Raw genomic sequence first — 25,791 nt, 5'->3', positions numbered from 1 at the left:
CAGTATTCTCAAGACAGTTCACTTATAAAATGTATATATATACGCGATATCAAGTATATGTGTTTTTATTTTCAAAGCAAACTCATATCAAACATATATATTTCATTAATTCTTTTTTATGATCTAATAAAGAGAAGGAAGGAATCAGCATTGGATTTGTTTGACAACATGTCTCTCTTATTGGTCAGTAGAAAAAAAATTTTATATTCTTCGAGAAATTTTGTGACGTTCAGTTATTATTGGCGGACATTACGGAGTTTTTAGTTTTTGTCTATAAAAAAGCAACCCTGTCCTTGTTCTTTTTTCTTTTCTTTACGCTTGAAAATAATATGTTACTATACTAGGGCGTAGGAGTCTCCATGACTCATAATAATCTGCGCATATCCTTAAGTAACACAAGTCAGAACAGGAGATTGTTCGAGCTATGGGTTATGAGTAGCCTGATCCTTGAGTGAAGGCCTTCGGGCTGAATCTCGGTGAAGGTTTGCTTATAACTTTTCGAATGATCTGGATGATATATTCCTAGGCTTAAGGTAGGCACTATGTGCCCTTGACCTGAGGCAAAACCATATCACCACCATTTCTGTATACATTGTAAAATCAAATGAAAAATAATCATTAAAAAAATTTTTTTTTCTTGTCTGTTTCTTTATTCCCGCTTAATGATGAAATATCACAAATATATAGAGTAATCAGTTCTTTTTTTATTCTGTTTTAAAATCCTTCATTTCATATTGTGACCGACCACTTCCTGAAGCATGCACTGTTTCCGCAATTCGATTCTTGGCCATACTCGTCGCTTCATTGAATACAGTTGTCAATATTCTTTCTAAAGGTCCCCAAAGGTTGAGAGCATATACAACGTAACCAACGGATACACACAAGATGAATAACACAAGGTAGATAGGGCTCTTCAAGATTGTCATGAATTCATTCCAACCGAGGAATATCATGGCAATAACGGCCCAAGTGGGTATCTTGGCTGTAGTGGCAACTACAGATCGTTTGGCTTCCAAATAGAATGCATCGGATTCTCTCTTGAAACGATTTGATATATCAATTTGCTTGCCTTCACCAAGAATAATAAGTGACTGTTCAAAATCAAACTCTTCAGTTGATTCAATCTTAAACTCATCATCTGAACTTGTATCAATCTTGGAGAACAATTTGATCAAAGACAAGGTCTAATAAAAAACATCGATTAGATCCCATTTTTTTTCTTTCTATGTTTTTGCTTACTTCGTCTCTAGCTTTCTTAAAATGAACATCGATATTATCTTCTGGTTTCCATACTTTTGGAAGACCTTTTTCATCATATCGAAACTTTTCTTCAAATCTGATACACGTTTTAATAAATGTGAGGCTGTCATTTTCCTTCCTTTTTTTTATACCTGTTTCTCAGCTTCAACAGTAGCAGATTATCAGCTAATTCCTCGTCTATTTTTTTTCTTAATACCAACCAAGTTTGTCTCTTCAGGTTAGCAGCTGATGTTTGAGCTTCTTCAGTTGAAAGATCAAAGCCTTTAAATTAAAATGTGAGCAAACAGTATCATGATCTCAACAAAAATACTTACTTTCTGCTTGTTTGGCCAGTACTTTCTCAGCATCAGCCAATGTGGCGTTATAGATACTGATAATCTTGGTCCACATGTCTGGTCCAGGCCTGTTGAGTTCAAGTGCGACAGGATCCGTAAGCTCGGTTTCTATTTGCTTTTCAAGTGCTTTGCTCATCTTTGTAAATTCCTTTGTACGCGCTTTTGCAGCCAATTCTTTAAACTCTTCCTTCAAAGCTTCTTCTTCATGGGCATAGGACCAATCTGTTCCTTCAATGACCATGGCTGCAACCAGAGGTATAAATAAGAGATACTTATAGATTATTTCAACATACCTTTGGCACCATTTTCAAAAAATGCAGTTGCTTCTTTCAAACATGATGAAACTACCTCAGCAAACTGATACTTGGGCTTCTTTAGCTCTTGTTGAAGTTTGTCATTAAACAAATGAATCGCTTTCTTGTGCAAGTTTTTCAATTGACCCACAAAGTAAACTCCCAATTGTGTATTCAGTTTAGTCACCATTTCAACTCGCTTTTTCTGATACACGCCTTGGTTATAACGAGAAGCACTCTTGTCAAACGATTGTAGCGCTTCCTGTTGAAGTTTCTTCATTCTCTCTCCCAAATCATCCATAATCTCACCCTTTTCAAGAATAGGTGATTTGAAGAGTGCAGTGCCTTCTTGGAATACTACAAATGCAGCCTAGAAGAAGGGAATTAGTATGCTGTCATGTGTATAATGGTTCGCTTACATTAGCAATCTCATCACATCTGTACTGAGCCAATAACTCTTGTTGTGTAGGCAAATCAAGATCTTTGTTTGTCAGAATTTTATCCCAGATACTTGAAGCATACAAGTGATACCCATCAGCAGGAATTCGCTTGTGATATTCAGGACGGAATACGAAATCAGGATGATTAGGATCATTGAATCTAAAGAGAGTGATGAATACGGCTATATTCTTACTTTTTTTTGTTACCTCTTTCGAAGCTTGGCTACTTCTTCATCAAACTTATCAGGCAATAAAATCTTGTGAGGTAAGCCAGTAAACATGAAATCAAAGTAATCTGTGATCTTGCAGTCTTCAAGTCCCTCAGGCTAACACACACACATACACACATTAATCAAATGCTATCCACATTTAAGAATGTATATATATATATACCTTTGACAAGCTTTCCCAGATCTTTTCAAGGTCAGTACGGAGTGTTCTTGCCAAGTTTTCCAAAGGTGTTGCGCCAACAAAGTCACGGATAACCATAAACAAGAGGGTCTTTTCCTTACTTTATATTTGCGTCAGATCTTCCACAATATATGCACGTGAATATTTATTTTTGTTTTTACCCTCTTTGGTTTTGGAATAACTGCAAGTTGACTTCAAAGACGGTCTTTAGCAATCCCATATTAGCGCCTTGATAGAGGCCGACCTGGTGTTCCCAAAGGTTGAGAATGATCACTTCGCTTGTGGCCATAGAGAATAAGGCCGATTTACGTTCAAAGTCTTGATCTTCTCCACGCTCACGACCGTCCGTGCCTTCGACGTCCATCACGAGTACGTGCATACCTCGACCACGAGACAGCCAGATACCCTTGGTCGTTTGCTGTCGTTGGTTTTCATTCATTTCTGCAAACCTGGTGCCAAACAGCTTGTTCAAGAGGGTACCTATTGTTTGCATTAGTCATTTGTGTGTATGTGTGTGATTATTTGCTAAAGTGTATATTACTTTTGCCAGTGCTTTGAGAACCAAACACAGCTACGACATCATATTTAAAACCTGCATCAGCTAAACCCCACTTTCCCATATACTCAGGAAGCTGCTCACTATTGCCATGGTATTAGTTTAAAAGAAAGAAAAGCAATTAGAGTTCATTACGTGAATTTCTGATGTTCGTCAATAACTTGTAATCTAGGAATTTCAGCAACATCAGAATCCCAATCTTCAGTAGGAGTAGAGCTAACCACTTCCTTTATTTCAACAGATTGTTCTTCGTTTGGTTTCGCTTCCATTTTGTTATTTAGAAAAAAAAAAAGAAAAAGAAAGAAGTAGTAGAGAATAAGGAGAGACTTTTAAAGTTCACTTCGGAGTTGAGGTTTGTCACTTATAAGTTGTTTATGCGACCTTGACCTTTTTTCAAGGGATGGGAGGATTCAGAGAATGAACAACGGTGCTTTATATGAATGCATCATACATCTTTAAGGGAGAAACCCTTTTTTCATCATAGATACACATACACACACGTCATCCTCCTCCCTTTTTATTTTTTATCGTTCGTGGTACAAACGGCTTGACTTTTCTCTCTTTTTTAAAAAATGAAAGTTGTAATCACAGGGGCATCAGGTTTATTAGGCAGACAAGTCGTCAAGGCATTCAAGGACTGGGAAGGTAAAAAAAAAAAAAAAAAAACAAGCAAAAGTAAAAGGTATTGAAATAACCATTTTATTGTAGTGGTTGGAACAGCTTTTTCACGCGCAAAAGATGACTTGGTTAAAGTAAAATGATATATATATATATATATATATATATATGTTGATATGAGACAGGATGTCATAATATTATAAATATAGCTTGATTTGACTGATAAAGATGCAGTGGAAACTTTTTTCAATGAACAACAGCCTAATGGTAAAAATAATAATGGTATAAAAACACTAGACGCGTAATATACATCATACAGTCGTTGTTCATTGTGCGGCTGAACGTCGTCCTGATGTGGCAGAAAAAGATAAAGATGGCGTGTTGCTCGTAAGTAACATAAAAGGACGTCGAATGTATATAAATGACTTTATATCAGCTCAATGTAGAAACTTCTAAACGACTGGCAACTATCTGTAAGTCACGGGATATCATGCTTATATACATTAGTACAGACTATGTATTCGATGGTACTTCACCTCCATACGAGATTGAAGATAAACCAAACCCACTTCAATTCTATGGGCAAACAAAATTGGCTGGTGAAAATGCTGTCAGACAAGTCTATCCAAACGCAGTCATTCTCCGTGTGCCTATTCTGTGAGTAACATTGAATCTTGATCCATTTCATAATAATAACTTGTAAAAAAGCTATGGTGAGACTGAATACAATGGTGAATCAGCCGTGAATGTACTGATTGATGTTGTGCTGGTAAGTATACATATATCTTTATCCTTTATTTCTTTATCAACGTCATTATAAATAGGCCCCTCAAAAGCCGGTCAAGATGGATAATGTCGCTCAAAGATATCCTACAAATGGTAAAAGAGGATGACCTTTTATTATCACACTTATTCAAAGTATATAGTTGCTGATGTGGCCCACGTGATCAAGGATTTGGCAGGTAAGATCTACACTGTTTTTAAATAATTATATATTCATTACATGTATATAGTCAAAAAGATGGTAAACAAGCAAGATATTCGAGGCATCTATCATTTCACAGCTCAAGAATGTATGACAAAGTATCAAATGTGTGGTAAAAAAAAAAAGGCTAATAATAACGTCTAACCAGAGATCTTTGCTGAGTTGCTCAATGTTCCTATACATCATCTTACTCGTCAAGATACAGTTGACCCTGCAGCAGCAGTGTCGCGACCTGAAAATGCTCATTTGTCTGTAAAAAGTCTTGAATCTGCCGGAATTAATACTCAATGTGTCAAATTTGCTGCTTGGTTTGGAGATTATTTCTCATCTTTCAAACCAACCAAACAACTTTAAATTAAAGCTGTTTTATCCTCTCTTTTATGTATACGCTGATTATTCCTTATTATTTTTGAATGGGTAACCAAGTGTATAAACAAAACGTTTCACAAGAAAAATAGCTAAAGCTTACATTCAGCACAAAGAGTGTAATACAGCAATAAGTCTCTTTTTTTCTTTTCTTCTCTTTTCTTCTTCTTCTCAAATAAAAGCTCCATGACAGATAAACTAGTGGTCCCTTTGAAGAAACACTGGATATTAGGGGCTCTCTTTTTTGAGATGTAAATAAAAGAAAATACTATTTTATACATACTAAATCAAGCCATCCATAGATTATTTGGATTCGGCTATCATGCTATTCCAGCCTTAACCCTCCTTTACTGCCCTATCATCTTGAACTATTGCCGATCTCAACCCTATACACACACGCTTTTGGCTTACGCAATCAGTAGTATTTCACTTGCTCTATGTTTTCTTGGTACCTTTGCGATGGTCGAAGGTGGCCCTAAATTTCCAAAGGCTCTACTCATATTCAGTAACACTGATCTTTCATTTTAAACACACACAAAAAAACTAAAATTATCTGCATTAGGCTCTTCGTTTGTCCTCAATTGGGTTCCCTTTATTCCCTTTACAGCTGACAGGTACTTGGTACAGCAAACCAACTGTATCTGGACCCGTGTTCTCTTTTTCCCCTGTGTTTGGACAGCTTCATTTTATCTATTCCAAAAATACTGTGGTCTTGGTGACTACCTCACCTTCACAACCCCTTTGATCACTTGGCCTGAATTTGGTTTAGCAGCGTCTCTCGGCGGTCGGTCATTCCTTGACTTTTTGACCGCCCTCTTTGGCACAGTCTTGGTGGAGCTCCCTGATTATCCCTTTCATCTTTTGAAAAGGGGACAGGATACGGTCGCAGCAACGGATTATGATGATCAAGGAAAGCCAGTATACAAAAATACATGCTCATCGCTCTTGAAGCATCCTGTCACTGCGTATATCTTGTTTATGTTTGCTCTGTATACTTATAACGGTGCTCGCAATAATATCCTACCAGGATCCATGTTCCAGGCCCCTCAATCTGCCTATATCCCCAAAAGTGTACCTGTTAGCTGTGTAGTTAGTTACGGACATGACGTACCTGATAAATTAAACTATGACATCTGGTTTAACAAATCAGCCCATACAGCAGAGGTTTATTATATTTAGTTTTTGAAATCATGTGTACACTAACTCCTCTTTTTCTTAAAGGCCGGATCTAAATTAGTGCTGTGGTCTGAAGTTGCAGTTGTAGCAACTGATGCAAAAGAGGAATCTCTTTTATTACAACGCGCAAAAGAGTTTGCCATCAAGCACAAGGTCTACTTGGCTATGACCTATCACCTTCTTGGACCAGTCGAGAAGAACAAACTTGTCGTTTTTACCAAGGAAGGTGATATTGGGATTGACTATAATAAAGCGCATCCAGTTCCTACGGTGGTAAGATGACACCCTATTGTTTTGCTCTCTTAACTTTTTTTTTATATTACAACAGGAAATGCAACCCCCTGGTGAACTCATCATTCCGTATATAGACACTGAAGAGTTTGGTAGAATTGGTGTTTCTATATGCTTTGACATGAATTACCCAGAATTTATGCTTCAAGCAAGCAAATTAAATATTGATGTGATGCTACAGCCTGCCTGGTCTTGGGGTAAGTAAAAGAGAGTTATTTAACCTCCTTTGAGCAGTATCTAATTTCATACAAGGCCCTGTCACGATTTATCATACTCAATCAGAACGCCTGAGAGCCATCGAAAACGGATTCACCTTATTCAGATGCACCACGTATGGACTCTCTGGTATTTATGGACCAACCTACAATGTCGTTTACGATCAAGTGGTAGCCACGTATCCTGCAGAGTCTTACTTGTTTTACTTACCTATCAGAAAACGAGTGGCTACACTTTATGGATATATTGGTGATTCTTTTAGCTATCTAACCGTTTTTATTACCTTTACGGCATTCATTTTATTTATTCGTCAAAAGTACAAGTCTAATCGACTGTCCATCTAGAGCAAAATAAACAACTTCTTATATCTTGACTCTCCCTTTATTTGCCTGCATGATAGATCCTTTGGATCAAAAATACGTCATATAAGAATACTTAAGAGTATTATATAGATTGGAAATCTGGGAAAGAACTCTATGAATATTCTGATTGTCAAAAGCACGCTCCCGTTTCTCTAATGCAAGAACCAAAACTATTTTTATACTAGATGCATTGATTTGAACGTGGTGTATATGATATGAATCATTATAACAGTAATAGTTACTCGTATAAAATTGATAAGCAATCATATTGACCACATTAAATCATACTGACAGAAAGCTCTCGCTCAAATCTAATTTAATAATATTCATCTCTTCTTTTTATAAAGAATGAAATTCGCAAATAATCGACTTATTTGACTCTTACAAAGGTAAATTTGAATACCACAGAACGAATATATGAGTCAAACCTTTTGCACAAAGTATGACTCTTCGTGTACAGAGCCTTAACGATGGTCTTTATAAGTTATCAAAGACACTTCGCGATATGCTCTCTCTCCTTGTAGAAGCAAATCCAATACAAGTGAACAATCTTGCAACCATTGGGCTTTGAATAATGAATAAGCAAATAATGCTGCAGTAGGGAAACATTCGTAACTCCTATGTCAATAAAATTTGTCGTCAAAAAAATTGTAATGAATCATGTAGCTACCCTCGTTCAATAAGTTCAGTACGCAGTATAAAGTGTAAAGCATCAAAGGTTTTTATTTAAAAAAAAAAATACAACAAAATAATCAAAGCCTCTCTTCGTTTCAAAGCACTAGGCTTTTACTCACAGGAATAACCACGAGAAGGTGGAGGCTATCTATTCCTAAACCTCAGATCCCAACATGCTGAACGTTTTTCACCACGCGAATTACTAGTCAGAACTTCAAAGAGCGTCTTCAACTAGGCCTTTGGAGGCTGAAGCACTAGAGAAGATAACGTTGGTACTTTTCTTTAACGCATTACTAATCAGAACTTCAAAGAGCGTCTTCAACTAGGCCCACGTTAAAGAAAAGCCCCCCAGAACCCAACCGTTAATCTTCCCACCATCACATTACTGATCCGAGAAACCCAGTAGAGGCAACATCTGCAACCAGGCCCATGACAGCCCAAGTACCAAAAACATCCAGCATGACTTTCGCTACAAAATTACTAGTCAGAACTTCAAAGAGCATCTTCAACTAGGCCCAATGTAACAAAAGCGAATAAAGAAAAAAAGATAAAAAACAAAAATGCTGAAGCTATTTGATGTAAGGCGCACACCCTAAAAAAGGCGTTAATTGCATCGGCTTTTAAATCGTGGAATGTTAAATCATTTTATTTGCAACCATCGAGTGTCTAGTAAATCAGACATACAAAAACGACAATTTTTTTTTTACAGCAACATCTTGTAAACAGTGGAATAAATCAGTGAGCGCGTGTGTATATCAGAAAGTAAAGTATATATATTGGAATAAAACATGCCATTCCTTTTCATGTGATGTAATACAGCTTGTCTCAGCGTCACAAGTCGTGCTTCGAGTTCTTCTTTAGAATTCTCATCTCTCTCATCTTCCCCATCTTCTCTTAGCTCAGCTATTTGACCAAATGCAGTTCTTATGACGTCCTTGATCTCATTTTGTGTTGAAATGACTGTAAGAATGAGTCCGTTGAGTATATCTTTACAAATGAAACTTTCTTGGGACATGACAAAAAATTTAAAGACCAGTCACTACTTTGAGGTTTGTGTAGATATGTATAGATCGACGTAAAAATGTGTAGATTTGTGTAGAAACCTTTAATTTCGAACTAAAAATCTCCTATTACATGCATTAAAGAACCCCCCCAAAAAAAGGAGAAGCATGCAGAGCTTGTAATTTAACTACTACAAGCTTTATTATTGTCACATTTATAAAGCATTCCTTCTTTCACATTATATTTTGGAACGCTGTTCTTCACTTTAGTTAACATCAACTCGCACTAGACACACTCTTTAGTACTTATAATATTTGAGTGAGATACAGTTAAGAATACACACTATATAGCCCTTTTACTAGTAAACTAAAATTATATTCTGTCATCTTTATTATCTTATTCTATTTAAGCTTCCTACTGAAGAATTACATACTCTACATTTGACACCCTATTCCTCTTAGTTAATATTCCAAATTTAAATTCGTTTAAACAAAAACATGAGTGAACATATCTTATTCAAAGAAGGTATTCCAATTATCAATAAATAACCTTTTATATATATACTCATTTCAACTTTTATTATATTTAGAAATTTCTTGTTCGATTATAAAAGTAGCTAATGAGCAAAAGGTGGTGCGTTGGGAAGACCTAATTAATGATTTGGCGGAATTGATAAAAGAAAATTACAATGGCAAAAGCGTCAAAGTTTACCGTGGCGATTGGAAAAGAAAAATCAAAGTTATTGTAAAATCCATGGGATTTAAACTTGAACAATTTAATGATGACATATTTGTCCCCTTGGAAACCACAAAAAATATAGAGTCGTCCAAAGGCTCACACTATACACTATCAGCATCTGAAAAGCAACGAGTTGTCGACCTCTATGACAACATCGCTGAAAAATGGGTTCTGTCAACAGGCAAGATTGTCGACGATGAAATGAAGAAATTGGCAGAGAAGTGTTGCTATGAGCATCCTGTGCACTCTATGATTCTGGACGCAGATGATCCCATTTGGAGAAGTTACTTCACAATTGCTGAATTAAATGAAATCAAATCATTTCGTGTAAAAAGCTTACCAGACATTCCTGAGGACATCCAAGAATACCTAAATGAGTATAATAAAGAGTGGAATTCAGGAAAAGAGCTCTATGAGTATGCTGATAGTCAAAAGCACAATCCCATTGCTCAATTCAATCACAAATGGATTTGCCAAAGCATATTACAAGCATCAGAGCTATTTCTATACGAAGATACATTGACTTTGAACGAATATTCTGAGGCAGATCTTCTGCATGAAGTATGGCCCTTCGTTTACAAAGCCTTCAAAAATGGTGGAATTAAAGCGGCTCTTGGTGAAAAGTCAAGTGTTGCAGTCACGTTGGGTAGAAATAAGGAAAGAGGTTTAGAAGCAGTAGAAAGAAGAACAAGAAAAGCAATGGGAGCAAGGGTCGATATACTTTTTAAAGTATTGAGCAAAGAGCTTGTTTCAGGCGAAGTTGGAAAAAGTAAAATTACCGCAGTTGACGATAAATATCTCAACGATGGTCTTAGCAAACTGCCGAAGACACTACGCGATATGCTCTCTCTCCTTGTTGATGAAAACCCAATGCAAGTGAATAATCTTGCAACAATTGGGTTTTTGATGATGGGTAAGCAAATAATATTGCAGTATGGAAGTATTTAATAATAGAGTTCATTAGGATTGAGCATAGAACTTTTTGTAATGGATATCCCTGTTGGTTATTACATAACCCGAATTTTAAGAACGCAAAAACTTGAATTTCCCAACAGTATCAATACGTTTGCTATTGACTTTATCCCTCTCCTGGAAGTTGTCTGGAAGGGTAAAGAATCTATGAAAAGCGTCGTTAAAATCTTAAGCAACAGAAAACGAAAGGCTGCTGAACTGCGTACTTCTGTGGATAATAATTATGTACTATTACCTCCATCTTTCGTTCGTAATTCTTATGCCTAAGCAGCATAGCTTCTATGCCAATAAAATTTGTCGTCAAAAAAAATTGTAATGAATCATGTAGCTACCCTCGTTCAATAAGTTCAGTACGCAGTATAAAGTGTAAAGCATCAAAGGTTTTTATTTAAAAAAAAATACAACAAAATAATCAAAGCCTCTCTTCGTTTCAAAACACTAGGCTTTTACTCACAGGAATAACCACGAGAAGGTGGAGGCTATCTATTCCTAAACCTCAGATCCCAACATGCTGAACGTTTTTCACCACGCGAATTACTAGTCAGAACTTCAAAGAGCGTCTTCAACTAGGCCCAATGTAACAAAAGCGAATAAAGAAAAAAAAAAGATAAAAAACAAAAAGGCTGAAGCACGGATTTTACTATCCGCACAGCATTTGTCTAATATGCACAACACTGAAGTATAAGAGAAGTATATGTCGATGAGTCCGTAATAATCCTTTTATTATGCTGCATGTAAAGATTGTTTTCTTCATTTGCCACGAATCTCTTTCTTTTCCCTATTTATAAACTGATTATTCCATCTTATGCTTTCAAGGTAAAATAATTTGTTTTTAGGCAATATCACAGTGTTGATGGTTTTGAGGTTATAATAATGGAATCATCGGGCCATTTTCTGCTGAATACGTTGAGCATTCAATCAGCGATACTTGGAAGTTAATAAGGATGACCAGCAACCCCTTGAGGAATGAGATACTGAAGTGCCAAAGATGCGTCGCTGGAAGCGGTCAGAGGATTATCATTCTTTGGGACACAGCGTATCCGCGACAAAATCACGCTGTTAAAGACCAACCTTTGCAATGCAAGCAAATGGCAAGTTGTTGAACTGCGAGATATAACAATCCCTGTGACTTGGGACGCAAGAGCCAATATGATGCCTGTGCTTTAGTTGCTGGCAACTCTTCAGGTAAGTACCTTAAAGTATAAAATTACTGATGCTTTCATTAATTGTTTTTTAGAGCGAGTACGATGTACAAAAGAGAGGCCTGAAAAAGCTGCGACGAGAAAGCAATCTTCTTTTCGATATGGATCTTATTTAGATTTTGAACATCCAAAAATACGAATCTTTGCTTTTATCAATACGAACAAGTGCGATACTCTTGCTCCCTTGACAAATTACAGGTTTTTCATTTTTTATGCCTTTTCATCCTTTATCCAATAAAAATCGTTTATTGTCCAATTAAATGTCCGTAGCGGCTACTGAAAGTGACTGTGATATTTCCTGATATGGGCCCTCACCCCCTCCCTCAAAGACATACACAAAAAATCTTTTTCCTCATGTCAACATTCCGTACATTTTCAGGAAAGTTTTTATCAAAACTTGAGAATGCCAAATTTGTAGAAGCAGATGTAAAACCACAACTTGTGTATAATGAAGCAAAGAGCAAGTCATTTTGGCGACCTCCTCGACTTTCAAGACGTATTCAAGCTGATTTAAGAAAAGCATGCATTCAAGAAGGAATTGAACCTACCAGTATTGGATTATTACCAGAGACAGCACCTAAATCACTTAGATATAAGCCTAATAAGTTGGAGAAGCATGAACGTATGAGAGCTGAAAGACAAGCTACGATCCAACGTAATATGGAAAAGATGCCACAGACAATCCAAGCTTGGAAAGAGGTAAATGAAAGAGATTACCGAGTATTATTTTAAATTAATCACTTTTTATTATATAGGAAAAATTAAAAGAACTCGCCAAACAAAAGTCTTCAATGCCATTTTAGATTTTAAGCATTATTTTATAATAAATCTGTATGTACAAATATCGCAAAACACTACCAATCTATTGTGATGTGCTATGATCCATTACGAGCAAAAGAATGTCGGAATAGAGTCAATTGTGACATGTCTGGGGTTTAAACTACATCTTTATCTCTCTCTTTCTTTTTCTCTTTCTCATATTTTATGGTTGTTCAATCCATTCCTATTGTTGATTTTGCCAAATTTGAAGAGAATCCAAATAAAGTAGCTCAACAGGTATTCGATGCTTGTAAGTCTATCGGATTCTTTTACATCATAAACCACACCATCCCTCAAGGAGATATTGACAAGGCCTTTGAGTTGGTAATTATTATTTCAAACAAGAATAAAAATCATGCCATCAAACATAACATCTTAATAGAGCAAAGAGTTTTTTAACTTGCCACAAGAAGAGAGACGCAAATACTTGATTAGTAAAGATAATCATGGCTATTCAGAACTGTACAGTGAAAGGTATAAATGAGTAATTGTATGCTAAATGGAAAGTACTAAAATAACTAAAGACTGGATCCTGAACATCAGAAACAAGGAGATCATAAAGAGTAAGTATTAAAGTGTTGATGAACATTAGAGCCAACACCATTCGCAGGGGCTTCAACTTTCGCAACTTCATCAATGGAGAGCCTTTTGAACCCCTTCCCTCTGTCTTTGATAAGGAAAAGGACTTTTTGTGTTATTTCTCACAGGTACCTAACCATCTAATATGTATAACATGTATATGTAAAGATAAAGCCATAGATATGTTATAAAACAGCTCTACAAATATTACTTGCATTTGGTATTGCATTAGAGGTATGTCATCACATAATGTCTATTTTGTGAAAAAATGACTTTTTCATCGAACAGATCCCAGAAGATAAAGGCGGTAAAGAATTCTTTGTGAAGGCTCATTCATATGAAAACTCTGGAGATATCCTTCGTTTTCTTAAATATCCTCGAGGAGGAGAAACTGATGTCAAGGATCCTGTCAGAGCTGGTGCTCATTCTGACTATGGATCAATCACCCTGCTGTTTCAAAAAGACATTCCCGGCTTGGAAGTACAAGCAAGTCGCACCGAATGGATTTCAGCCCCATTGATCGAAGGTGCTATCTTGGTCAATGTAGGCGACCAGATGGAACTGTGGACAAATGGACTATTTAAATCTACTTTACATCGTGTTGTGTTTTTACCTGAGCATAAACACCTCGATCGCTACTCAATGCCATTCTTTGTTCATCCTGATGATAATGTCCCATTATCCCCTGTCCCTTCAAAGCATGTTGATCAATCATCAAAGACGGATGGTCATACTCTTACTGCAGGAGAACATTTGAGAAATCGATTGGATGCTACTTATACTTATGGAAAGAAATGAAGAAAATAAAAAACCTCCCCATTGACTACGGTTTCTCTTTTTGAAATTCTAAAAATGGCTTAAACTCTATTTTATGTTTAATGCATTGAAAAGAGTGACATCAACCATTTTCTTTTTTTTTGTCTTTTCTTTTATATTCAAATAATGTCATATGCATACGATCAAAACCCATGGCAAGAACAGAATGGCCCAAAATATGGTAATGCTTATGAGGATAGCAACACAGGAAATTATGGAAACGCATATGGACAACCACAGATGAATATGCCCATGCCTGGATTTAGTGCAACCGGCTACAACAATGCTTGGACAGAATCGAACAAGACAGAATACGACCCTGTACCACCACAGAATGTAACTCCAAATAATGCATATCAATATTCTGGCACGCCATACGGTAATCAACCTCAGAATATCGGAGGAGCCTATTCGAATATACCTGCAGAGACAACACTGGCCGAACCTAATAAGGCCAATAATGAAAGTACAAGCCCTCCTACGAATGATAAACACAGATCGCCTGACCAAGGACGATTCTGGTTGTCTCTCATCACACTTTTGGCTAGTATAGGACATCTCGGTTTTGCTGCTGGTGCACGTCCGGTAAGTGACAAGTTGAGTAAATTATGTAGGGGCTAACATATGGTGAACAGTATTCTAATCAGAATGTACCCTTTCCATCATCTGCTTGCTTTTATTATTTGTGGGCAGTGGTATATAACTAAAAAAGAACACATCTTTTTACGTGTGCACTCATTTGTTTAATTAGGCAATACTTTCAATCATCTACTCTCTATTCCACGTCTTACTCTACTTTTACCGTGCAATAGTAACCAAGTACAAGACGAATAGACCAATCCTATTCACCTTTGACATAATCTTCGCTATTTTATGGGGAGTTGGACTAATAGTCGAAGCAGTAAAATACAAATGCTGGTGGGGAGGCCGTTTTTGTAATTTCTATAACGTAAGTCTTTTTTGGGGCTTTTTAGCTTTTGCTTGTTATATACTTGCCGTTGCTTGGGACGTGTTTGATGGTTGCAGAAGAAAGTAAATCGTTATGGGAGCACAGTTTTTTAATTCGATCAATAACAAAAAATAAAAATCGCACATAAATAGAAGCTAAAAAGTTTGTCATAATTGGAAGTCGTACTCGGTTGCCTCCGCTACATGTTCCAATAAGGTGATAAAGGCTCTTCCGTACCACGCTTTGTTTTTAGATAATAATTAACAAGTACAAATTTGACAATCGGCCCATTTGGGCCGACTATAAAATAATATTTTGATCAGATAAAAAAATCATTTACTGCTGGTATCCATTTCAATACGTATTATTAGACATGTATTCTATCTATAGATGAGTTTTTATAAAGAAGTGAGCACGTTTGCCTCATAACCATATCGCTTTGAAGTTGATCGGTTTTTCAAAAAAATCAATCGGCCCATTTGGGCTGACTCTTTGATGAATAAAGTGACATAGCAACTTGAAGCTTTGTTATTGAAAAAAAATAAAAACATTGTAGACATAGTTATGAAGAATTATTTTTAATAGAGCTGGCGAAGCCAGACAGCCTTCAAGTGTTGATTATGATAGTCGAAGCACAAGGGGGTTGTGGGGCCACAACTACAAAATTCTTCAACACGCTTGCCATTAGTGCCACTTTCTTTGCATTTGTGGCATATCAATCTCTTTATTTTATTGCCTGCATTACTCATGGAGATGTAGGAATGGTTAGAGTCACTTCTAAGCATTCGGTTGCTGTCTTGGGCCACTTCATTGTATCTCGACTTCAATTTCTTACAATGCTCAAGCATGTTGATGGCCAAATCATCCTTAAAGGATGAGTAATCCCTTGAAGCACCTTTCTCAGAGAAGACCTTGAAGGAACTGTATGCATTAGCTTCGCAAAGGCCCAAGAAGAAACCAAAGAAGCACATTTTCCATCTCTCGGTTGAGACAATGCCGTGTTAGGAGGTCAGGTTATCACGTAAATTATTTGCAGCATCCACAGAACCTATAGCGAAATAATTGACTTCAACACACGCATTATATTGCAGCTATTATACCTACTTTTGTGTCTTTCGAATCCATCTATTACTTCTGGACGCTTGATAGTAACTAGGTTACCGTCAGAAGACTTGAAAGTCTTTTCACCAACAAGTCTAGTGGTGCCACATGAGGATACAAAGGCTTTTACTTTTTGAGCCCGAAAAGCGCAAACAAACATTTTCCCGTTGGCTGTATCTTTTTTCATAGTGTAGTAGCTACCATAGTTAGCATCTGCGCTCTCCACAATGTCTGTTTCAGGCATGCCCTGAGGTCAGTAACGACGCTTGGTGACCTGCATAATCGAATAATGGCCATGATTCATCAGCATTGAGATCATGTCAGGCGAACTGAACCAAGGATCAGTAATGACCGTTCGACCAGAGTCAAACCAAGGTTTTACCAAACGTTTTACAGTAGCCCTCAGCTTCTTTATACCAGGATCTTTGTCAAATTCTTTTGGGCAAGGATCACTGACTGTATCGACACGCAATATGCAGTAGCAGTGGTTGTCAGCCAACGTCTTAAACTCTTGTCCGATTGGATGTGGCTTTCTAGGAACCTTCTTTAAATTTGGCGTACTAGCACCTAACCATTGGTTCATGGAATCATCGATAACAAGATATTTTCCTGGTATTATACACTTAGGCATGTGATCATTAAAGGCTTGGATGGTGGACCTAATTTGATAAAGAGGGTCAAGCTCCTGAGCCTGCTTTGAAGGAATTTCAAAAACATGCATCTTCATGATGTCACTGAATCTGTTAAAAGACATATATTGACTAAAGTCAACATTCATCAAGAAAAAAGACTGGTCTTGTCTCCAATGTGCCTTTCTATCACCATGTCTGGCCACAGTCATTACCGTCAAGAGTGCGATCTACATGAGATATTCATGAAAGGTAATATCTTCCCAATAGCCGAGACTTCTTGCATGAAGGCTGGTGTTGTGGATAATGGAATAAACATGGTCCACAGGAAGGAAGAACAAGAAATAATCCAATGAAGAGACATATCTTCCATTGTTCATCATTAAACGAGAGTTCAAGGAGGTGAATCCTTCTGCTGAACCACTTAGACGAAAGTTCATATAGGCCTCACCAACAGTCCACCCACGACTTGAAGTCAAATCAATGGATTCCTTTTCCTCATCTTCATCCACTGTATCTTCCAACAAGCCTTCAGCTTCGACTACATTAGTGTCGACAACAATTTCCTGAGCCACAGGAATTGAAAGAGGGCCGACATACTTGATGGCGCCTTCACTAAGCTTGAGGATGTGGCCATTTGCTTCATCCAACAGTACATTATACATCACATTACCATTTTCCTCAGATCGTGCAATCGTCTTTCCTTGGAAGCTCAACTTAGGCTCGTTCCAGTCGTGCTCACGGAGTAATATAGTTTTCACTGTATTATCAGTGATGAAGCGCTTGCTAACTGATACTTTTACGTTGACATCAAGTTTTTTATTGACAGGAGGCGTGTTTGAACTTTAATTTTACTGATGTTGTTTGAGAGATTTAGATCTGTTTAATACTATAAAAATAATCTAAAAGCTCAACGAAATAAAAATACAGGTCTTAAGCTTTGTAGTAACCACATGCGTCGTGTAAACTGAGGAGGCCTGCCTAATAAAAAAAATGTAGTTTATATCGACCCATTTGGGCCGACTTGTTAATAAATTATAATCTTGTGCCTATTTCAACCTTGGTTATCTCCATTTTAACGTCGGATGTGGTACGTTGCTCTCAGAACCGCGTTTTTTTTTTTATTATTTGTAGTTTTAATAAAGTTAAAGCCTCTATGTTTAGTTATCTTTTCATTGCTATACATATTTTGGTTGGGATCAGTTTATTTATTTAAATCAAGGAAGGGTCGTACCACATCTTCCGTCTCCACTTTGATAACTGCTAGACTCTATTTTTCATATGCCGCATGCAAAACATAATTTTTTTCACAACACTTTTTTTCTCCTTTTTTTCTCTCTTTCTCTCTCTTTTTCTATGACTGCTATCACCGAAGAAACTTACAAGACAAGCGCCGACTACATTGCTTCAAGATTACCTGAAGAATTCAAAAAAGTTAAGCTTGGAATCATTTGTGGATCTGGACTTGGAGGTTTAGTTACAACTATTGATCAGACAACAAAGGTTGAATTCCTCTACAAGGACATTCCTGGATTTGTGTCAAGCACTGGTAATTATATATTTGTATTGCTTTGACAATATATTAAAATTATACGATAGTTATCGGTCATGCTGGTAAGCTTGTCTTTGGTCATCTTGGTGAATCACGTACACCTACTGTATTCATGGTGGGTCGATTCCATTTTTATGAAGGCCATAGCATGCTTCAAGTCACCTTCCCTGTTCGTGTGATGGCATTACTTGGTGTTCAATACTTGATTGTCACTAATGCTTGTGGTGGTCTTCAACCTACATTTAAAGTGGGTGATCTCATGATCATCAACGATCATCTATCTATTCCCGGTATGGTCGGCAACAATCCTCTTGTTGGTCCCAACATGGAAGCCTTTGGCACTAGATTCCCTGCTGTGTCAGATGCTTATACCTATGGCTTACGTAAACTAGCTTTCAAGGCAGCGTTTGATGTAGGCATCTCCCCTGATGACATCAGAGAGGGCGTATATTGTATGGTGTCAGGACCAAGCTTCGAAACAAGAGTAGAGGCTCGTTATTTGGCATCGATTGGTGCAGATGTTGTTGGCATGTCAACTGTCCCTGAAGTCGTCGTGGCTCGCCATGCAGGTGTTAAAGTATTGGGTATCAGTTTGGTCACGAACGCAGTTATCAATGCTAGAGGGAAGGATGCTAAACTTGAAGTATTAAGAGAAATGGGTTTGACAGATTGTGTGGATGAAGAACCAGATACTGAAGTATATATTGCAAATCATGAGGAAGTGTTGGAGACTAGTGCTAAAAAATCCAATGACATGCAAAGAATGGTCGCTCGTTTTGCTGATTTGTTAGCTGCCTCGCCTGTCTAAGATAGAACCAATTAGAAATGGATCTATGTTTAAATAAACTTTTTTTTTTTTGCTTTTATTCTTTATAGGAACTGGATCAAACGCTGCACTTGAGCATAACTAATGATTCAGTCCTTACACGACCCTTTTTCTTTCTCACAGTTCTTTCAACCTCCGACATTCGTTGACAAAACAAAAGTCTCAGAGATTTTAAAATACATAATTAACCAAAGAGAAACACACTCTGTGCTCAATATTTTACGAATAGATATTATCTCAAAGCAGTGAACTAGTCGTCACGACTTGGATAGACGCAAGTTTTGAGCCTAAAACCAACTATATTTTAAACTAAAATGAGACAGTTGTATTCATTGGACGTACAACTCCCCCCTTTTTTTTGTGAACATACATGATCCACAGCTACGGAAGAAAAAAGTTTAAAACACCTGCAGTCGCCATTACTTCTATCCGAGTTAACTCTTGGAAAGATCCAGATGTTTCCGTTATTATCGGCGCTTAAAATGGCATACGTAGCAGTATTCTCTTTGAACGTATCTACAATGGTGAGAAACCATGAAGATAGCACAGTACTAAATGCTTTCGGCTGTCCTTTTCTCACTTTTATATACATATTTTAACAACGTAAAGGTACAACGAGAGAGAAAAGAAAAAGTGGGAGAAATAGGAAACAAAGAAAGGAAACTGAAAATGTACACTGATTGGAGAAATCTCTGTAACTGTGACTTTGATGAAGCAGAGAAATCTAGCGCCAGTGAGGAACAATAATTCAAGATCAATTCAGCACTAAATTCAACCCCGGCAAAAGTTTTTTCAAACGGTACCTTGCCTATATAATGTGCTGCGTTTTCTTTTTCTTTTCTTTTTCTTTACCTTTTTTTTTACGTCCAACATGTACAACTTATCCAAGGTTGCCCAAAGACGTCTCGTCCCTTCTTTAACACGTAACGTAAGTACATCATAATACCGTGTTCCTGACAACTTGCTAATGTTTTTTTTTCTCACGATCAGACTGGTGTCCTCTCCACCTTTGCTCGTTCTTATAGCTCTGGTGTCAATGGTCCCGTTATCGGTATCGATTTGGGTACAACCAACTCTTGTGTGTCCGTCATGGAAGGCAAGAACCCTCGAGTTATTGAAAATGCTGAAGGTGCTCGTACTACTCCTTCCGTTGTTGCTTTCACAAAAGATGGTGAATTGTTAGTTGGTCAAGCTGCTAAGCGTCAGGTAAAATATCAACTCTTGTTTAAAGAGAGAGAGTGTGTGGAAGAATTTTTATTCAATCCTTGATTTTCCGAACTATATGACTCATTTTTTTTCCTGTCATTGTAGGCCGTTGTCAACTCTCAAAACACCGTCTATGCCACCAAGCGTTTGATTGGTCGTCAATTCAAGGATCCCGCCGTCCAAGCTGATATTCCTGCTGTTTCTTACAAGATTGTTGCTCATACCAACGGTGACGCCTGGGTCGAAGCCAACGGACAAAAATACTCTCCTTCTCAAATCGGTGCTTTCGTCTTGGGCAAGATGAAGGAAACTGCTGAAGGTTACCTTGGTAAGAAGGCCAAGCATGCTGTCATCACTGTCCCCGCCTACTTCAACGATGCTCAACGTCAAGCTACCAAAGATGCTGGTAAGATTGCCGGCCTTGATGTCTTGCGTGTCATCAACGAACCTACTGCCGCTGCCTTGGCCTACGGTCTTGACAAGTCTGGTGATTCTACCATTGCTGTCTATGACTTGGGTGGTGGTACCTTTGATATTTCTATCCTTGAAATCCAAAACGGTGTCTTCGAAGTCAAGTCTACCAACGGTGACACTGCTCTCGGTGGTGAAGATTTCGACTCTCACCTCGTCCGCTGGGTCGTGAGCGAATTCAAGAACGAATCCGGTATCGATCTTTCCGGCGACCGCATGGCCATTCAACGTATTCGTGAAGCTTGTGAAAAGGCCAAGATCGAATTGTCTTCTACTGTTCAAACCGACATTAACTTGCCTTATATCACTGCTGATGCCTCTGGTCCTAAGCACATCAACTCTAAATTGACTCGTGCCAAGTTCGAAACCCTCGTCGGTGAACTCGTCAGCCGTACCGTTCCTCCTTGTGAAAAGGCCATGAAGGATGCTGGTATCTCCAACAAGGATGTTAACGACGTCATCTTGGTCGGTGGTATGTCCCGTATGCCCAAGGTTGTCGAAACCGTCAAGCAAGTGTTTGGTAAGGAACCTAGTAAGTCTGTCAACCCCGATGAAGCCGTCGCTATTGGTGCTGCTATCCAAGGTGGTGTCCTTGCCGGTTCTGTCACTGATATCCTCTTGCTCGATGTCACTCCTCTTTCTTTGGGTATTGAAACCCTCGGTGGTGTCTTCACTCGTTTGATTAACCGTAACACTACTATTCCCACAAAGAAGTCACAAGTTTTCTCCACCGCTGCTGACGGTCAAACTCAAGTCTCTGTTCGTGTCTTCCAAGGTGAACGTGAACTTTGCCGTGACAACAAGCTCTTGGGTGACTTCAACTTGGTAAGTTATTTATATTGTGAATGTGAATGCGTTTTATTAATATGTGTGTGTAGACCGGTATCCCTCCTGCTCCTAAGGGTGTTCCTCAAATTCAAGTTGAATTCGATATTGATGCTGATGGTATCGTCAACGTCAGTGCCAAGGATAAGGCCACTGGTCGTGACCAATCTATGACCATCGCTGCTTCTTCCGGCTTGAGCAATGACGAAATCGAAAACATGATCAAGCAAGCCGAAGCCAACGCTGAAGCTGATCGTGCTCGTCGTGAGACTATCGAAATGGCCAACCGTGCTGACTCTGTCATGAGCGAAACCGAAAAGGCCATGGATGACTTTAAGGAACAACTCGATAAGGCCGAAGCTGAAAAGCTCAAGGAAAAGATCACCGCTCTCCGTGCCGAAGCATTAAAAGCTCAAGCTGGTGATGCTTCCGTTAACCCTGATGACTTGAAGACCAAGATTGATGACCTTCAATCTAGCTCCTTGAAGCTCTTTGAAATGGTCTACAAGAACCGTGCTGCTCAAAATGACACCTCTTCCGACAGCAACTCTAGCAGCAATGCCGGATCTCAGTAAACAAAAAATAATATTGTATTATTCCTAAAATCAACTACCTGTAATTTATTATATACACCCACCCTTTTTTCTTTGTATATTTGTAGACTGAAACTTAGAAATAAAAGAATTTCGTCTTTATTTATAAACATACTTTTCGAGATTCAGTCATCGGTTGACAATTGTATCTTATTCAAATCGGCAGCGTTCGATACGAACAACATCTTTGGGACTATATAATAAAGTGGCATAAATGACATATTCAATGCTTATTTGCTTTCTTTTTTTTACCGATCATGTGCATCTGTCTTTACTAAACCCATTCTTTTCACTACATTCATGCCATCACTGACTCTACCAAAGATTGTATGTTTACCATCCAACCAAGGTGTAGGTGCTAATGTAATAAAAAACTATACAACTGTTGGCTTCTTTTTTTTTTTCCTCTTCTTCTTTTTGCCACTTTAGTTTACCTGTGACCCATTCGTATTAGGTCCTGCATTGGCCATACTAAGGATGCCTGCTCCAGTATGTTTAAGAGCCGGATGGATTTCATCTGCAAATCGTTCACCATAAATAGAAGTGCCTCCACGTCCAGTACCAGTGGGATCTCCACCTAAACTTACTGTTAGATCTGTCGTATACATTATAGATTTGTTTTACCTTGAATCATAAAATCCTAAGATAGACGACAATAGAATGTTTATTCCACATCTTTAATAAACTGTTTAACTTACTGCAATAATACGATGAAACTAACAGACAAGTCAGCACATGAATAAACTAATCTGTTGCATTACTCACGCTCACTCCATCATAATATCCCTTTTTTGCCTATAAAACAGCGCGTGTTTATTTCAAGTATGAATAGTAATGTATTCACTTACTAATTCATAAAAATTTTTACAAGTTCTATAAAAGCAAATCAGAACCACAGTGTCTCATTCTAACTGATTCTACCTTGGTGCATGATCCCAGTAGAGTTCAATGTGAATTGAACCCATAGAAGTATCCAAGATGACGTTATCTCTTCTGCCAGACATTTTTTATTATATAGAAAAAAGAAGAAAAAAATACACAGACTGTGGCAAACATTGTATTTTATTCAAATACAGTCTTTTTACCCTTGAACTCTTGGACAGTTGGCTTTTGTCTTTGAGCAGAATATAAAGCCTCTCCTGGCTTCACACGTTCATTCTTGAGCTTCTTTTCTGGTTGGCTTTCTTTTCTCTCTATTCTTTCTGCTCTTTCTTCTCTGTCTGTCTTCCTTGGTCGCATAGTTGGCTCAGATGGTTCGTTCGTTTGTTCTTTATTTGAGGGGCCACGCTTCTGTTGTCGCAATAACCAAGGCTTTGATCTCATATGAGCTTCTTCGCTAGCAAATTCTACACGACACTTACGGCCGCCCAAGACATGCTTATCTGGGGCACGGATAGCCTTTGTAGCAGATTCTACTGTAAAATAGTCCACATATGCAAATCTAATGTCGCATTAGCAAGAAACGCTCCTTTTCTCTTTAAAAACACGTACCCTTTACACTTTCCAGAGTCTTCAAAGGTAGCTACTCGCACCTTACGAATATCTCCTGCCCATTCGAATGCTTCACGAATTGATTGTTCTGTTGCTTCAAAACTCAAGTTACCCAAGAAAAGGGTTGGACAAGGAGGATTCTTTTGTTTCTTGATCTCCTTCTTTTCTTTTTCTGTGGGTGGTTTTATTCCATCTGCTCGCTCAAAGTTATCTTCAGCCTTGATCAACAGAGCACGACCTTCTAATTCCTGTTCTGACTTGGCAATAGCCTTTGCTTGTTCTTCAGATGTAGAAAAGAAAACATAGGCAAAACTATATAATTACATCGGTTAGGATGAACTGCGCACGCACGCATCTTGTTACTACTTGCCCTTTATTGTTATTCTTGACCCCATTTCCTTTAGGACATCTCATACGCTTTACTTTTCCGCAATCTTTGAAAAAGTCCTTGATGGTATCTGTTGTTGTACTGAAAGCAAGATTACCGACCCAAACACCATATTCTGGTTCCTTTTCTTTTTTCTCTATCTTGGGCTTTTTGATCTTTCTCTCTTCTTCTATAGTTGTATCATTTTGGTCATCATCTACCTTGACAGCTTCTTTTTCTTCTTCTTCTTCAACTAATTCACCTCTCTATTGTATATATGAATATCTTCCATATCCCAATGAGGGGACATATCAACAACTCACCTTGCGCTTCTTGTTGAGCTCCTTTTTCAACTTTTTCTTTTCTCTGCTTTCTCTGTTAATCCTACGTTGTTCTTCCTTTTCTTCTTCTGTCATTGTCTTTTTGCTCTTCTTTTTCTTTTCAGCTGGTTCGTTTCCATTATCCAAGGCCACTGCTGTCATTTCAGTCAGCACATTGAATGAATCATCGTTTTGTTTTTGCTTTTCTCCAGAAACTGGCTCAACAGACTCTTCAGAGGCCTTCCTCTTCTCCTTCTTTTCTTTCTTTTCTTTCTTTTCCTTTGCCATCTCTATCTATTCTATGCTTTTTTTTTTCTATATGCTTAAAAGAAAGAAAGAAACTGAAATTGCTGCAGAAATATAGGTAGTAAAAAAGGTCACAGAGCGCCACTCTTTATAAATGCACTTTCTCCCCCAAAGCAACGCATATACAAAACATTGAGTAATTATACCATGTCATCTGACGTACGCCGTTTATTAAAAAAGCAAAAGCTTGAACGACAAAGTTCTAGTCGAATAAGTCATCCATTTGCTAAGTATGACGACACAGGTCGCTTAATCTGTATTGTGTGCAAATCACCCGTCAAGAACGAAAATGTCTGGCAAGCTCATCTTGGCTCTAATCATCATAAAGAAAATATAGAGAAACTAAAGGCATTAAAACAACAAAAGAGACCAGCTGCAGAGCCAGTACAGGCCGAACCACAACAGAAACGCGTTCGATTTGAAGATATTGAACTAAGCGATGATGATGAAGAAGAAGAAGAAGAAGGCCATCTGCCAGCAGACTTTTTTGACCAGAACGCAACTGAAGAGCCTATGGATGAGGATACTGTAGAAGATGGTGTAGAGGATAATGTAAAAGAGATGACTGTGAAACCAAATACGATACCTGCTGGATTCTTTGATGATCCTGAACGAGAAGCAAAAGCTCAAGCGGCTGCTCAAGAACAAGCCAAGTTACAGTTAGAAAAGGAATTGGATGAATTCCAAGAGGCAATGCTAGAAGTGGCTACAGAATCACAACAGCAAGATGAAGAAGACGATGAGTTGCTCTATGCTGGCAGAAATGAAGATATCTTTAGAGAGCAGGCACTGCTAGATGCGAGAGTGCAACGTCTAAAGCAAATGCGAGAGACTGGCAAGGTGACAAGAGAAGAACGACAAGACGAAGGCTTGGAAAGAGATGAACAGCTTCGAAAAGATTTGAAGAAAAGCTTGCAGTATTCTCTTTCAAAGAAAAAAGTGCAGGTGGCGCAAAGCGTATTTGACGATGATGAAGACGACGAAGAAGACGAATAAGAGCTTTTTGATGTAAATAAATACATGTTGTTGTTATCATCCAACGC

The 25,791-nt window shown here is 38.0% G+C and overlaps 16 protein-coding genes across 16 annotated transcripts; 9 read left to right on the top strand and 7 right to left on the bottom strand.

The window, feature by feature from the left end:
- Positions 1-560: 560 nt before the first annotated feature.
- On the bottom strand, positions 561-3,566 carry RHIMIDRAFT_314687 (root hair defective 3 GTP-binding protein; the record flags this gene model as incomplete). The annotated part of the gene is made up of 12 exons (XM_023614949.1): positions 561-1,184; positions 1,240-1,336; positions 1,392-1,521; positions 1,575-1,838; positions 1,889-2,258; positions 2,308-2,488; positions 2,536-2,654; positions 2,676-2,687; positions 2,722-2,839; positions 2,901-3,219; positions 3,281-3,378; positions 3,431-3,566. Coding segments are annotated over 12 exons (2,324 nt in total), but the record flags the coding sequence as incomplete, so codon positions are not given.
- Positions 3,567-3,598: 32 nt separating this feature from the next.
- Positions 3,599-5,317, top strand: RHIMIDRAFT_33576 (methionine adenosyltransferase II, beta-like protein). Its single transcript, XM_023615116.1, has 10 exons — positions 3,599-3,940; positions 4,004-4,047; positions 4,123-4,180; positions 4,233-4,300; positions 4,350-4,570; positions 4,622-4,682; positions 4,738-4,792; positions 4,840-4,875; positions 4,927-5,010; positions 5,047-5,317. The coding sequence occupies exons 1-10, from the start codon at positions 3,868-3,870 to the stop codon at positions 5,250-5,252; spliced, it is 906 nt and encodes a 301-aa protein (XP_023464421.1). The 5' UTR covers positions 3,599-3,867; the 3' UTR covers positions 5,253-5,317.
- A 406-nt stretch (positions 5,318-5,723) lies between these two features.
- On the top strand, positions 5,724-7,291 carry RHIMIDRAFT_245196 (carbon-nitrogen hydrolase; the record flags this gene model as incomplete). Its single annotated transcript, XM_023610159.1, has 5 exons — positions 5,724-5,769; positions 5,827-6,428; positions 6,486-6,713; positions 6,769-6,928; positions 6,984-7,291. The coding sequence occupies 5 exons, from the start codon at positions 5,724-5,726 to the stop codon at positions 7,289-7,291; spliced, it is 1,344 nt and encodes a 447-aa protein (XP_023464420.1).
- A 907-nt stretch (positions 7,292-8,198) lies between these two features.
- RHIMIDRAFT_239533 (uncharacterized protein) lies at positions 8,199-8,999 on the bottom strand (the record flags this gene model as incomplete). Its single annotated transcript, XM_023609194.1, has 3 exons — positions 8,199-8,306; positions 8,371-8,493; positions 8,802-8,999. 3 exons carry the CDS (start codon positions 8,997-8,999, stop codon positions 8,199-8,201), a joined length of 429 nt encoding a protein of 142 aa, XP_023464419.1.
- Positions 9,000-9,483: 484 nt separating this feature from the next.
- RHIMIDRAFT_245195 (uncharacterized protein) lies at positions 9,484-10,963 on the top strand (the record flags this gene model as incomplete). The annotated part of the gene is made up of 3 exons (XM_023610158.1): positions 9,484-9,511; positions 9,576-10,637; positions 10,689-10,963. 3 exons carry the CDS (start codon positions 9,484-9,486, stop codon positions 10,961-10,963), a joined length of 1,365 nt encoding a protein of 454 aa, XP_023464418.1.
- A 1,147-nt stretch (positions 10,964-12,110) lies between these two features.
- RHIMIDRAFT_259652 (uncharacterized protein) lies at positions 12,111-12,869 on the top strand. The gene is made up of 2 exons (XM_023611416.1): positions 12,111-12,597; positions 12,654-12,869. The coding sequence occupies exons 1-2, from the start codon at positions 12,253-12,255 to the stop codon at positions 12,699-12,701; spliced, it is 393 nt and encodes a 130-aa protein (XP_023464417.1). The 5' UTR covers positions 12,111-12,252; the 3' UTR covers positions 12,702-12,869.
- Positions 12,857-14,150, top strand: RHIMIDRAFT_33522 (Clavaminate synthase-like protein). Its single transcript, XM_023615115.1, has 6 exons — positions 12,857-13,041; positions 13,100-13,191; positions 13,242-13,280; positions 13,328-13,424; positions 13,477-13,530; positions 13,585-14,150. Exons 1-6 carry the CDS (start codon positions 12,883-12,885, stop codon positions 14,092-14,094), a joined length of 951 nt encoding a protein of 316 aa, XP_023464416.1. The 5' UTR covers positions 12,857-12,882; the 3' UTR covers positions 14,095-14,150.
- An 88-nt stretch (positions 14,151-14,238) lies between these two features.
- RHIMIDRAFT_239529 (uncharacterized protein) lies at positions 14,239-14,819 on the top strand (the record flags this gene model as incomplete). Its single annotated transcript, XM_023609193.1, has 2 exons — positions 14,239-14,697; positions 14,748-14,819. The coding sequence occupies 2 exons, from the start codon at positions 14,239-14,241 to the stop codon at positions 14,817-14,819; spliced, it is 531 nt and encodes a 176-aa protein (XP_023464415.1).
- An 820-nt stretch (positions 14,820-15,639) lies between these two features.
- RHIMIDRAFT_239528 (uncharacterized protein) lies at positions 15,640-16,032 on the bottom strand (the record flags this gene model as incomplete). Its single annotated transcript, XM_023609192.1, has 1 exon — positions 15,640-16,032. One exon carries the CDS (start codon positions 16,030-16,032, stop codon positions 15,640-15,642), a length of 393 nt encoding a protein of 130 aa, XP_023464414.1.
- A 30-nt stretch (positions 16,033-16,062) lies between these two features.
- Positions 16,063-16,349, bottom strand: RHIMIDRAFT_239527 (uncharacterized protein; the record flags this gene model as incomplete). Its single annotated transcript, XM_023609191.1, has 2 exons — positions 16,063-16,109; positions 16,166-16,349. The coding sequence occupies 2 exons, from the start codon at positions 16,347-16,349 to the stop codon at positions 16,063-16,065; spliced, it is 231 nt and encodes a 76-aa protein (XP_023464413.1).
- Positions 16,350-16,415: 66 nt separating this feature from the next.
- On the bottom strand, positions 16,416-17,456 carry RHIMIDRAFT_239526 (uncharacterized protein; the record flags this gene model as incomplete). The annotated part of the gene is made up of 2 exons (XM_023609190.1): positions 16,416-16,977; positions 17,026-17,456. The coding sequence occupies 2 exons, from the start codon at positions 17,454-17,456 to the stop codon at positions 16,416-16,418; spliced, it is 993 nt and encodes a 330-aa protein (XP_023464412.1).
- Positions 17,457-18,120: 664 nt separating this feature from the next.
- RHIMIDRAFT_228740 (inosine guanosine and) lies at positions 18,121-19,525 on the top strand. Its single transcript, XM_023607628.1, has 2 exons — positions 18,121-18,340; positions 18,391-19,525. Exons 1-2 carry the CDS (start codon positions 18,148-18,150, stop codon positions 19,149-19,151), a joined length of 954 nt encoding a protein of 317 aa, XP_023464411.1. The 5' UTR covers positions 18,121-18,147; the 3' UTR covers positions 19,152-19,525.
- A 515-nt stretch (positions 19,526-20,040) lies between these two features.
- On the top strand, positions 20,041-22,246 carry RHIMIDRAFT_239524 (heat shock protein 70; the record flags this gene model as incomplete). Its single annotated transcript, XM_023609189.1, has 4 exons — positions 20,041-20,097; positions 20,160-20,375; positions 20,481-21,671; positions 21,725-22,246. 4 exons carry the CDS (start codon positions 20,041-20,043, stop codon positions 22,244-22,246), a joined length of 1,986 nt encoding a protein of 661 aa, XP_023464410.1.
- Positions 22,247-22,512: 266 nt separating this feature from the next.
- RHIMIDRAFT_205021 (peptidyl-prolyl cis-trans isomerase-like 1) lies at positions 22,513-23,268 on the bottom strand (the record flags this gene model as incomplete). Its single annotated transcript, XM_023606799.1, has 7 exons — positions 22,513-22,638; positions 22,699-22,841; positions 22,889-22,904; positions 22,963-22,980; positions 23,030-23,059; positions 23,113-23,137; positions 23,186-23,268. The coding sequence occupies 7 exons, from the start codon at positions 23,266-23,268 to the stop codon at positions 22,513-22,515; spliced, it is 441 nt and encodes a 146-aa protein (XP_023464409.1).
- Positions 23,188-24,852, bottom strand: RHIMIDRAFT_33464 (RNA-binding domain-containing protein). Its single transcript, XM_023615114.1, has 4 exons — positions 24,446-24,852; positions 24,126-24,388; positions 23,756-24,067; positions 23,188-23,705 (listed from the first exon to the last, which is right to left on the bottom strand). The coding sequence occupies exons 1-4, from the start codon at positions 24,728-24,730 to the stop codon at positions 23,327-23,329; spliced, it is 1,239 nt and encodes a 412-aa protein (XP_023464408.1). The 5' UTR covers positions 24,731-24,852; the 3' UTR covers positions 23,188-23,326.
- Positions 24,853-24,901: 49 nt separating this feature from the next.
- On the top strand, positions 24,902-25,447 carry RHIMIDRAFT_194282 (uncharacterized protein; the record flags this gene model as incomplete). Its single annotated transcript, XM_023606008.1, has 1 exon — positions 24,902-25,447. A coding segment is annotated over one exon (546 nt), but the record flags the coding sequence as incomplete, so codon positions are not given.
- Between the last annotated feature and the right edge of the window lie 344 nt (positions 25,448-25,791).

Source organism: Rhizopus microsporus, assembly GCF_002708625.1.
Source record: "Rhizopus microsporus ATCC 52813 unplaced genomic scaffold scaffold_13, whole genome shotgun sequence".
Lineage (NCBI taxonomy): Eukaryota > Fungi > Mucoromycota > Mucoromycetes > Mucorales > Rhizopodaceae > Rhizopus > Rhizopus microsporus.
Note: the sequence above shows the minus strand (reverse complement) of the source record. Positions and strands in the feature narration are given on the sequence as shown.

What these genes read in the sequence shown, in the direction of transcription:
- RHIMIDRAFT_33576 (XM_023615116.1), top strand. Translation starts at nt 3,868, where the DNA reads ATGAAAGTTGTAATCACAGGGGCATCAGGTTTATTAGGCAGACAAGTC. An exon ending in GGCATTCAAGGACTGGGAAG is followed by an intron (nt 3,941 to 4,003) that starts GTAAAAAAAAAA and finishes ATTTTATTGTAG; the next exon opens with TGGTTGGAACAGCTTTTTCA. An exon ending in TCAAAGATATCCTACAAATG is followed by an intron (nt 4,793 to 4,839) that starts GTAAAAGAGGAT and finishes CAAAGTATATAG; the next exon opens with TTGCTGATGTGGCCCACGTG.
- RHIMIDRAFT_259652 (XM_023611416.1), top strand. Translation starts at nt 12,253, where the DNA reads ATGTCAACATTCCGTACATTTTCAGGAAAGTTTTTATCAAAACTTGAG. An exon ending in CAATCCAAGCTTGGAAAGAG is followed by an intron (nt 12,598 to 12,653) that starts GTAAATGAAAGA and finishes TTTATTATATAG; the next exon opens with GAAAAATTAAAAGAACTCGC.
- RHIMIDRAFT_33522 (XM_023615115.1), top strand. Translation starts at nt 12,883, where the DNA reads ATGGTTGTTCAATCCATTCCTATTGTTGATTTTGCCAAATTTGAAGAG. An exon ending in AAACAAGGAGATCATAAAGA is followed by an intron (nt 13,281 to 13,327) that starts GTAAGTATTAAA and finishes CACCATTCGCAG; the next exon opens with GGGCTTCAACTTTCGCAACT. An exon ending in TTTTGTGTTATTTCTCACAG is followed by an intron (nt 13,425 to 13,476) that starts GTACCTAACCAT and finishes ATAAAGCCATAG; the next exon opens with ATATGTTATAAAACAGCTCT.
- RHIMIDRAFT_228740 (XM_023607628.1), top strand. Translation starts at nt 18,148, where the DNA reads ATGACTGCTATCACCGAAGAAACTTACAAGACAAGCGCCGACTACATT. An exon ending in TGGATTTGTGTCAAGCACTG is followed by an intron (nt 18,341 to 18,390) that starts GTAATTATATAT and finishes ATTATACGATAG; the next exon opens with TTATCGGTCATGCTGGTAAG.
- RHIMIDRAFT_33464 (XM_023615114.1), bottom strand. Translation starts at nt 24,730, where the DNA reads ATGGCAAAGGAAAAGAAAGAAAAGAAAGAAAAGAAGGAGAAGAGGAAG. An exon ending in AGCTCAACAAGAAGCGCAAG is followed by an intron (nt 24,389 to 24,445) that starts GTGAGTTGTTGA and finishes TATATACAATAG; the next exon opens with AGAGGTGAATTAGTTGAAGA. An exon ending in GTCAAGAATAACAATAAAGG is followed by an intron (nt 24,068 to 24,125) that starts GCAAGTAGTAAC and finishes GTAATTATATAG; the next exon opens with TTTTGCCTATGTTTTCTTTT.